Below are 11,589 nucleotides of genomic sequence, written 5' to 3'. Positions count from 1 at the left end.
CCTGGAGCAATAAGAACTCCGGATATTTTTTGGCACAAAGGCTGGATTGGGTCTCAGAGTAACGCTGCTATTACCCTGTATAGACAGACACTCGGGCCGAACCGAAAGAGTGCATAGCTCACCCACGCGTTTAGCGGAGGTGATGGCCAGAAGGAACGCCGTCTTGAAAGACAGCCGATCCAACAGCGCCTGCTCAAGAGGTTCAAATGGGGCCCCAGACAGCCCCACCAGGACTAGTTGGAGATCCCAGCTTGGGGACAGAACAAGTTCAACAGGCTTGAGGCGCCGTGCACCCAGCAAGAAATGTCTCACGAGAGGGTGGCTGAATAACGTTTTGCCCTCAAAGCCCACATGACAAGAAGATATAGCCGCGGCATATACTTTCACTGTTGAGGCCGAGAGCCTATCCAGGATAGACTGGAGGAAGGACAGAACCGAGTTCAGGGGACATGATACCGGATTCAGGCCCTCAGCCTCACACAGTAAGAAGCATTTTGTATGAAAGTATTCTGTACTTCTGTATGACAACTATTAAAGAACTTGAACTTGAACTTGAACACCACTCTCGAAACATACGCCACTTCCCTGCGTAAACCGCAGTAGTGGAAGGAGCGCGCGCTTTCTGGATGGTGTTAATCACAGCAGTGTTAAGACGTATCCCCTCCAAATTCAACCTCTCAGCAGCCAAGCCATTAGAGGCTGCCCCAGGACAGGTGGTAGAAACATTAATTGATTGATTGAACATTTTATTAATAGATTGCAGAATGGGTACAATACAGTACAGCTCAATACACACAATTGTTAAGGGGATGCAGACCAGAGAAAGACTTTCGTCTCGTTTACATCAGGGTCCCCCATTTTCAATTCATCATAACATATATGACATACATGACATACGGATAGACAGTACTGTTACATCTAGACATTTATGACATACCAGATCTACAAATATACAGTACTGATTATGAGTACAAAAAGAGTTTACAAAGAGAGTATACATTTGAGGGGGAATAAACTGTACATTGGAGGTGGGGGTCTGTACATTGGAGGTTGTTGGGTGGGTGGGGTTGGGGGGTGGGTAAGCGGGGGGGGGGGGGGGGGGACTGTACATTGGAGCGGGTTGGGTTTGGACATTTACAGGGGCCAGTTTCGAATTGCAGTCTCCCGTAGGTGCTCTTTGAGTGGTTTTGAAAGTGGGTAGTGATTCACATTCCTTTACAGCTGTGGGTAGGGCATTACACATTGATGTGGCATAATTGCTAAACATGTTTAGTCCCTTGTTTGAGCCGAATCTGGGTTTAACATGATTTGTGGAGCTCCATCTTGTGTTGTGGTTGTGGTATTCACTGACCTTTGGGAAGTATTTTGACATGTACATGGGTACCTTAGTGGTGTAGTGTATCTTGTAGACCAGGCCCATTGCAGCCGTGTGCCTGAAAGAGGGCCCGCGGCGACCATGGGATAGGCCACGGCGGGGCCACCAGGAGTTGAATTAGGGCTGGGAACCACAAGGCTGTGCCCCGGTCCGGTGTGACCAGGATCAAAGTCCTGCGCTCCTGATGTACCCGCCCCAACAGCTGGTCTATCAGATGTATGGGGGGGGAACGCATATAGAATCCCGGGCGGTCATGGGTACGTCGAGAAGGCATCCACTCCCAGAGGGGGGTTGTCCTTCCGACTGACCGAGAACCACAGGGGGCACTGGTAGGACTGACAGCTCGCAAACAGGTCCACAGCGGCCTGACAGGTCCAGACCCCACTCGTCTGGGTGGGGACCTCCCTGTGACATCAAATCTGCACCCACATTCTCCTTGCCGGGAATGTGGAGAGCCCTCAGGCTGCGCAGATTGCGAGACGCCCATAGCCAGAGTCTGACCGCCGCCTGGTGGAGACGGGGGGAGAGCACTCCTCCCTGTAACGTCTGTAACAATTCACTGTTTGATGGCGCATTTGAGCTACCTTTCACACATGAAAAAACGAGGAAGGGGTGTGGAGGTGACCACGTCCTGTGTTTTAAGGAAACACGGGGCAGGCGTGGCCACAGGTAAATGTAGGTGCATGGAAGTTTTTTCAACACACGCACAATAGGTGCATGAATGACGAATATCTCAATAGGGCTAGAGCGGAACGCTAAGACAGATGAAACATAACACATAGCTACCTGATAGCTACCTAGCAAGGTGTGGCTTACGAGGCAACCTGATGCATTCTGATTGGGAAGGGCATTGTCGAATTTGGATTCGAAAATATTTCTGCCCAAAATCAACAGCCGGCTATTGCTCCTTTAAATTTAAAGACAGCCCTAGATATTCGCAGTGCTTTTGGCAGTGAGATTAGAGGTAAGAGATGCAACACCACTACTATCAGCAAATGTTCTCAAGTAGACAACCGACAGCCTCTGAAAGGAATAGCCATCAAGGCTGTATGGCGACTGACAGGGGTTGTTATTCTGTCTGGCCTCTTCAAGATCCTTGATGCAAAGACACAAGACTTAGGTGAGACAGAGAGAGAATTCTCAAAGAGAGAAACTCATCGAACAATGGACACAGACAGAGTTTGGATTACAATTGGCCACACTCGGACTGTAAATGTGTGGATAACCATTGCGTTCTAAATACTGGCAATCAGAATATTATGGGATGTCGATTCAATTGGAACTATTGACTGTGCCAAGTTGGTTGTGACCCCTAGGAGGATTTCAACTTGACAATTCAATGTGTTATTTTTTGTCATTGCACCTTTGGGACTTCTGTGATTCAAACACTGCCTTGGGTAAAGAGCACAGTTACTGCAAATACACGCAAATGCACAGCTTTGTTGAATCAATAAAAAGATACACACTGTGTTCCATTGGACTCTCTCTCTCTCTGGAATAAAAAGTCATATTTACAACCAGAAAACCATAGTAGACCTGAGGATAGAATATAGAATCTTCCAGACGTGTTCTTGGGGCTTGAAGTGGTATGCATTGAGTCAGTTTGACCCTGAGAAAATGTAGGGTCCTGATTGACTGATATCAGTGTTTTCCGTATGTTCATCGATCACAAATCTGAAGTTGCCACAGCCCCAATATGATATCTGAGAGAACGACATGAGAGATTGACTTCCTCGGAAGAAAATCATGTCTTTAATGGCTAAACACCAACATGGTTTTAAAGGACAATCTTCCATACTATCACATCAACTGTTTACCACCGATGATGCTGATAGTCATATTTCATGATATCCTATCACTTCTCTAAGCTGTGCAATATGTATAGCGTCACACCATATCCATAGGCCGGCTACTCCTTCCTCTGTTTAAAGGGTTAAAAGCACATCATAATGATCATATACTCATCAAGTTTATTCAACAGGGATAATGCAATATATTGGCTCATTTTCATAAAGATTAATTAAATTAAAGGGGAATACTACTGAGGTTGAGCAATCAAATACTGTAAGTATTCTTATGGCCTAGCATAGTCCAGTTTATATTGGTGATAATGTACCTCAGTACAGTTTCCTATGCACAGTGATGACACCATATTCTGTGATACATTTTCTGTTTTATAACTTCTGTAAAAGTGGACCGCACTTCAGGACAAATTTGTTTGAATCTTTCACGATTCAACTGAATTGTCCTGAGTGTGGTCCGTGTTTATACAGATGTGCGTACTTGCTTACTCGTTGGTGACTCTGCAGCACCAAGAACAAGTTGCCTATAGAAGCATAGACCTAAGTTCCTCCTGTTGCAATGTTTGCTAATGCAATAACAGGAAATACACTTGGGTCCAAACCTTTCCAGAGCAACAGAATCCCAGTGAAACTGTCTATTAAACATACTATTTTAAAACATCCAATATTATGACAGAATAATGCTCTTTTGGATGTAAAATCTTCAAACCTACAAAGTCGGCCACCTATTGACACGAATGGAGAAACTCCAGGCTGCTCGGAATCTTGGTTTCACAGATTAAAGTCTGAGTTCTCTGGGTGTCTCAAACTTTGGAAAAGTTCACAAATATGAATCGGACTTTCCCTGGTCCATGCAAATTCATAAATTGAGCAGTATTCCTCTTTAAAGAGCGAAAGAACAACAATCGTCCCTCTCTGGAAAGGTAAAAAAGGAATACGTGCTATACATCAAAATGCATTTAATCATTAAAGCTTTCTATTGTAAGACTATGTTACAGGCTGGGTAAGCACAAGCAAAGTGTGAGCTACATAGTGCATAAGGGTACAGTATATAAGGGGATATTATGGTGAGACAATTAGAACACCATACGGGTGTGATGGATGGTAATGCTGTATCTATGTGATATAATACAGCACTAGAAGCATCTCTCACACACTAATGTCATAGTAGCGCTAAGGGGAATATGGCCTGGGTTAAGAGAGAAAGCTGCTAAAGGTTTAAGATACCCAGCACTTTGCTTTACCACAAAGTATTTAAGATTATCTTATCTATTCACTTTACACGGGCACCACTGAGCCCTTTTACCTTTCACCCTCACGCCCCTTATCCTTTCTACATACAGTGTCAGATTCACTCACGGTACAATCATTAGGCCCATTGCCAGTGCCCTTGTCTTTCACATTTAGTCTTACAACAGCCATGGCTTGATTTTCTTTTTTTCTTTTTGGTTTCCACAAACTGTTTCCATCAGTAGCACTTAAAATAGCTCTCATTGCACTGCTTTTCCCATCTGGACATGCTGACCCTGGAGCGTTGCACCTGCACCAGTAATGCTAGGTACTGTAGACAGGGGGACAAATACAGGAGAGGGTACTGGTCTGACAGAGAGATAAATATAGACTCACCTACTTATATTGGTTGTTCACTGCTGTCTGCCTTTTATCCTGACTCCTGATGTACAGACTCTGCCAACTTACATTATTTCAACTTTCATCAACTGCTTTCAATCTATACTGTATGTCTGTCTGTCCATCTGTCTGTCTGTTAGGCCTCGCTCTATGTAGCATAGCCTGTCTGACTACCTCTGCTTATCACCAGCTAATATCTGTATGGTTTGTGGCCCTGACTATTCTATAGCCTGACTATGTGTCTATCTCTCTATCTGATCACACACCCTCTCAACCAATTGTGGGACATGTTACAGGCACATGTAGGCATTCATCCAATGGCAGGACAGGAGGATTATCGGGAGGGGAGGGGGGGGGACCTGAATAGAAACATTTCAGAACGTGCTAGAGTTAACATCCTTGATGCTTATACATAAAAGATAATCTGTAGTCTCTATGCTATGCACAGACAGACATCCTTTTCCAAGCCAGATTGTCATCTCATTGTTCAAGCCCCCTCATCAGGTGAAAACATGGAGCCGCCTGTTTGTATTATCAACACTAGATCTTTTGAATATTTCAAGTTCTATGTACCAGTAAGCTTCTGCTGCAGGAGACAAAGTCTCTCCTCTTCTTATAGACAAGAATTGACACGGAAGAGAAGAATTGACACGGAAGAGGACAATATAAGCAGAGCGGAGGACAGAGGACCTACAATCAGGTCAAGTGGTCCGACTGGTTGGTCTCCTTGTCCAAGTCATCCTTCTCCACCCTCATTGGCTCCATGGCCCCTGAGGAGTGCAGCGATTGGCTGGAGCATGACAGGTGGGAAGAGCAACTGTGCGTGTCGTCCCCCTCCGCTTTCTCCGGTCTCTTCTCGTGTCCATCTCTCCTCTGTGCCCCCTCTGCTGTCTCCTCCTCTTCCCCCCTCCTGCTCCCCCCTCTCCTCTGCTCCTCCATGGTCCACATGCTGTCCTCCTCCATCTCATCCCTTCCCTGCACCTCCCTGTCGAAGTCCAGCAGCTCCTCCATCATCTCCTCTATCTCCGTCTCTCCATCCATCTCTCCCTCCACGTCCGACCGCAGCTCATCCATGCTCTCCGTCCGGTTGGTGTTGTCCGTCTCCTCCTCCCCGTCCTCCACGATCCTCTCGGGGGGGTCACTGGCCTGGCTCTCCCCAAACTCCAGGATGGTGGGCAGGTTTCCCTGCTTGGGACAGCGCTTCCTCAGGCTCACCAGGAAGGGCTGCGGCAAGGAGAAGATGTCCACGTTGTTTCCCAGGTCAATCCATGTCACGCTGGGGAAACCGCCCGGGTCCTGGGGTGGAAAAGCAGTGATAAGCATTATCGCCATTGTCACATTATCCTCATTCTCATCATGTCATTTTCATACCCCTGGGTATGGGGGGGGGGGGTTGGAGATTTCAAAGTTCAGGGTCAGTCATTTTGCAGAACAATATGGAGCAGGTTCAGTGTCTTACTCAAGGACACTTCGACAGACACTACTCATCATTCCTTGACTCTCGTAAAGTACCTGTAAAGTTACACAAACACAGACCAAAGAGACAGAGAGAGAGACACCCCTTACCTTCAGGGTATCGGTCAGCTCCTTCAGCACGGCCCTGGTTAGCCTGTTCCCGTTGAGGGCCAGGGTCTCTAGATGTGGCAGGGTGGCCAGGGTGGGCAGCAGCAGGAGGAAGGCCTCGTCAGTCAGCTCAGTGAAGCCCAGCTCCAGGCTGGCCACAGTGTCCGCGTGGCGTTGCAGGTGGTTGCTCAGACGCTCCATGTCCCGCACTGTCAGAGGGATGCCAGACAGGTCCAGCGCACCGCTGGGGGGAGGGGCCGACAGCACCGCCTTCAGACTGGAGACAGAGGGGAGATTTATTTGTATTTTATTTTTTTATAATTTTTTAAACAAACATATTAACAAACATGACAACACACGATAAGATATACAAGCATTAATTAACAGTGCATATCCAATGAAATCACCATTTAGTTAAATGTCTTATACAGGATATACCCCTAATACCTGCTATCTAGTACCCTACACACATATGCTCTAGAGGGGAGATTTATTACTGACTTTTGGTACTGTGTGTTACATTCCATTTGTCTTTGCTTTTATTGCCCCCCCCCCTTGTTTGCCCTCTGTGCCTTGTGTATTAGACAGTGTGTAAAATGCACTTGAAAAACAAGTAGCCTTGGACTTTAAAGGCCCAGGAAGAAAGGAAGAAAATGAACCATGAACAGGCAGTAATAAATACAGTAAAAACACACAAATGAGTTAATGTGTTTCAACAATGTGATTTGGAACCTAATCCATCAAAAACGTGTAAACGTGCTGTGTGTAAAGAAAACACTAGGAACTCAGAAATATAACAATTGTGGAGTGCTGGGGGTATATTTCAGGGAATGAAAAATATCTGCAGAGTAGTGAAACACTTGAAGCAATGCTGCTCTCCAAACACACATGGTTGATGCTAAAAATACACCCTGCAGGGTGCTTGGATTTGGCAGTAGATGCACGGAGTCAAGCGTGAAGGCCTGGTCCGGGTTTTTTGAGTCCATAAAAAGAAAAACTCTGATCAGAAGTTGAAGTTCCTCCAGATGAGAAATGAAAACAACACACAATGCATGTAGACTACAATGGGGGTTGACCTCAATTAACCACAAATCACATCCTGTACACATGCAGGTGAGGCCGGCAGACAGAAATATATAGTACAGTGCACTGCACTGCACACACACACACACACACACACACACACACACACACACACACATTCTCACTCTTCCGCAATTCAACCAACCTGTGCAACAGTCAAACATTGTCATCAAGAGTAAACAAATAATATTATGTCTCTGAAATTATTCTGAAAGGTCATATTTAGGCTTTCTGTTAACATTCCATGTATGCGTGTGGTTGATCTCTTGGATTGAATTGTGACCAACTCAAGTGCAGAGAAAAACACAATTTGCTCTTTCATGGTTCATGTGATTTTGGTAATTCATTGTTACAGTATGATGCCAAATGATCAGAAAATGGGCTCTAGGTTAAAAAAGAATGTGAATTATTACAATAAATACACAACTTAACCTGATAAGCTGTAAGCCGTATTTCGCCTAAAGGTACATGCCTAAGTAAATGGAAGATTGCTCCACTTCTGCAAGGTCAATTAGCATGTTCTTGGTATCTAGGAACATCTAGGGACCTGGGGATATGTATTTCCAGTGTCAGAAATATTGTGTGTGTTACTAGGCTTGAGTAAATTGTGATGAAACAAAGGAGAATATAAATTATGATTTATGATTTTTGCATCTTTGATCAAAAATGTATACGGGTAGGAGAAAATGCTCACTGAGCTCATTCACCACCTTATTGAGATCATGTGTACAAAAAATCTAAGCAAATGAACCGCGGGAAGATGATTAAACAGAAGGATTTGTAGATACAGTAATTAATGATAATCAATTTTAATTATAAATTCATATTTGACCTTGAACTTGACCTTGACCTTATTATGGCCAAATCATACATCTATGGACAGGGAAAATGCTCCTCTTTCCAATGGCAGGGTTGAATCTGGATTTAGTCATTTCCTTGCGGTTTTTACGATAATTAGCATTTTCCGATAAATCGTATAAAACATCGGTAAAAATTAAAATATACACTTTGACTACTGTTTTTGATAGGGTTATTGTCTTTACTCTTGGCTACAAAAAAAAATATTTAAAAACATTGACCTCTTAACATCCAAGGGCCCACATGTGGACGATTCTTTGCCGACCTCTAGTGGCTCGGGTGTGCATTTCTTTTAATACAATATATAGATAGAATTAAAGCCCTATTTGTTGCCTGTCGATTGCCCTTTCAGGTGACAAAAGAAAAGTCCCCTATAGGGGGACCTTAAGGCTTAACAGGTTTTAAAGGAACACCAACATTTTGGGTAACACTTATTGGCCATCTTCCCCAGTGTCAGAGAAGATTGATTTCAGTTTCATCTGTGTGTGTGTGTCCAGTAGCCCCCAGAGAGAGGTCCAGGTGCATGCTAGCCTAGCTAGTACAGGAACTATCACTCTCAAGTTGGGAAATAAGTGTGTTTACCAAAAGCCTTTAACCTCTCCATATTCTGATCAGCTGGTGACTGAAACCACACAGAAGACAGAAGACACTGTCGATACTGTAATCCACACTTACCTACTAGAGTTAACAGAGGACAGTGTTTGAGGTCAACTATTCCACCATTACTGTGTTTCCTCCTCTGTTTAAAACACTCTCTCTGGACTGTGTATGGGCTTTGGAGGAGACTCATGTTGTAGCAATGATCTCAAGCTAATGATGTCACAGCCATCCTGCCCTTTCTCCTGGAGAATGACCTGTGATGCGAGCCCCCCCCCCCCCACACACAAATACACACACATCACCACCACAATGTACACACACACACATCACCACCACAATGTACACACACACATCACCACCACAATGTACACACACCCAAGTACACACACATGCACACTCAGTCCAAGCATTAGGGTAATACTTCTCTCCCATGCTCTGCTCCAGCTCCTCCCTCTATTTTCTGTTCCTAGGTTTCACTCCCATCCTCTCCCTCCCTCACTGCTCCCACGGCGAGTCCTTTTCCCATCCTTAATCCCTCTGTCTACCCCTCTATCTCATCCTCCTCCTCCTAACCCCCTCCGCCTCTCGTATTAAACTAACAAACAGATGAAGCGGGACTACTAATACATGTAAATAAAGAGCAGATGAAAAAGTGTAAGAGAGGTCAGTCCCTCATGAGATGTTTGGCTTCAGACCAGAATCCCACACTAGACGAGAGAGAGAGAGAGAGAGAGAGAGAGAGAGATAGAGAGAGAGAGAGAGAGAGAGATAGAGAGAGATCCACTCCCACCACCACAAACTAAGGTCACTCACCCCCAGTCTGGCTAACTACCAATAGGATGGATAAACCTAACCCTCACCTCAACCAACCTGTTCCACCCCAGGTGAAAATCTGCATAAAATGTATACCTAGGTAAATGGAATATTGCTCCACTTCTACAAGGGCTATTTGCATATTCTTGGTATCTAGGAACATCTATGGACCTCAATGAATGTATTCTCAGTGTCAGAAATATTGTGTCTATTACTAGGCTTGCTTAAATTGTGATGAAACAAAGGAAAATATGAATTATGATTTTTCTTTTCATCTTTGACAGTGAATAAAACCATGATAATAATGACCAAACTTAAGAAACTGCCACTGAGCTCATTCAGTACCCTCTTGAGATCATGTGTACAAAAGATCTAAGGAAATTAATAAAGGGAAGATGATCAAACTGAAGGTTCTGTATATACAGTACTGAATTCTCCCATCCGGACCAATGCAATTTGAAATATTATTATAGAATATATGCTTATACATTACCTTATTATAGCCAATTCGCACATTTATATATATATATACATATAGTATCTTTCAAATGGCCGAGTTCAATTTGGATATAGTATCACCAGGCGTGCATAATAACAGATACTGGGGGAGCTCCAGTAGCTCACCACGTACCGCGAGTGCTATTTCAGAGCCGTGGACAACCGTGCTCGTCACGGATCTGGGGCTGAGCGCGTTCGAATCCCGGACGGCAGCCGTGCCTTTCCCAGAGTGTCTTCCCCCCCATCTGAACCCTTTCAGCCTGCTTCTGTCGGTCGAACTTGACCAAGTATGAATGCGATGAAAAAGCGATAAACGCTAAAAGAACCAGCTGACTGGTCAAAGTAAAAAAAAAAATAAAAAAAAATAACAGATACTGATATTTACTGTAATCGACTGTACTATTTTATTTCCCCCACAGTGTAACCATTTTGAAACTAATTTCAGATCTAATTCTTCCTACATGGTAACAATAGTGTGGAGAAACTTACTGTGTTTCAATATTTGTCAAAAACGTTACCTTTTGTAGCTTATTATCGCGAATCATAACAATTATTGATATGATTCATTCAGAACGCTGAACTTTGAACCACCATAGTATGTGACAGGAAGTGTAGATCGGAGAAATTTCAACGCTGGCAGATAGCTAGCGATAAAAAAAACTACAATTCCGATGGTTCAACATTTCCATTTCCGGTTCCGGGTCAGAATAGACGATCGCAAATAGAAAACTTAAAATGATATAAGTACACTTTTAACCTATTGCTAAACTATTGCCAACCTAACGTTTTACATTCTACATGTATTTGTGACATAGTAGTGATGTTAATACTTGAAAACGGTTGATTTTAAAATCACAAATTATTTTCATCACTCATAAAAATATGCCTATATGATAATAATGTCAAAAAGGGTCGGTACCGACCCCGTCGAGTGGAACAGGTTTTAAGATTAACCTCAGTGAAGACCTTAGGATGAGGTCTTCACTGAGGTTAATCTTAAGATACCCCTAAGATACTTACAAATATAATGCAATGCAATCATCAGTTAATGAAAGGTTCATGTAAAAATAGGAGAAGTAAAAGCACCATACATGCTACTTTTCTCTTCAGTTCATGCTGGTTTAGAACTGTACCAGGAAAGATGGCTGCCATATGGTTCCATCCTAGAATAGCATGACATGTCGCATCTAATGTTTTATAACTATGCATGAAACGCTCCATAACAACGATATCAAAATTTTATGGATGCTGTCTTAGGTGTAGTCCTAGAGGTCTTTCACAGAATGTTTAGAATGCCCATTTGTCCTCCATGGTAGAAGAAACAGCTATGTGCAAAACAATGATTTCTATGTGTTGATATACGAGAAA

General features: G+C 43.7%; 1 protein-coding gene across 1 annotated transcript in view; it reads right to left on the bottom strand.

Moving 5' to 3' along the window:
* Positions 1-4,191: 4,191 nt before the first annotated feature.
* lrrc75a (leucine rich repeat containing 75A) overlaps positions 4,192-11,589 on the bottom strand; it is a 262,186-nt gene continuing 254,788 nt past the window's right edge. The window contains exons 4-5 of the mRNA XM_084318590.1: positions 6,373-6,646; positions 4,192-6,102 (exon numbers count right to left, since the gene is read on the bottom strand). Of these exons, the coding sequence (XP_084174716.1) occupies positions 5,503-6,102; positions 6,373-6,646 (874 nt within the window). The 3' untranslated portion in view covers positions 4,192-5,502. The remainder of the gene's footprint in view (positions 6,103-6,372; positions 6,647-11,589) is intronic.

The sequence above is a fragment of the Notolepis coatsorum genome (genome assembly GCF_963971535.1).
Source record: "Notolepis coatsorum genome assembly, chromosome: 1".
NCBI classification, from domain to species: domain Eukaryota; kingdom Metazoa; phylum Chordata; class Actinopteri; order Aulopiformes; family Paralepididae; genus Notolepis; species Notolepis coatsorum.
Note: the sequence above shows the minus strand (reverse complement) of the source record. Positions and strands in the feature narration are given on the sequence as shown.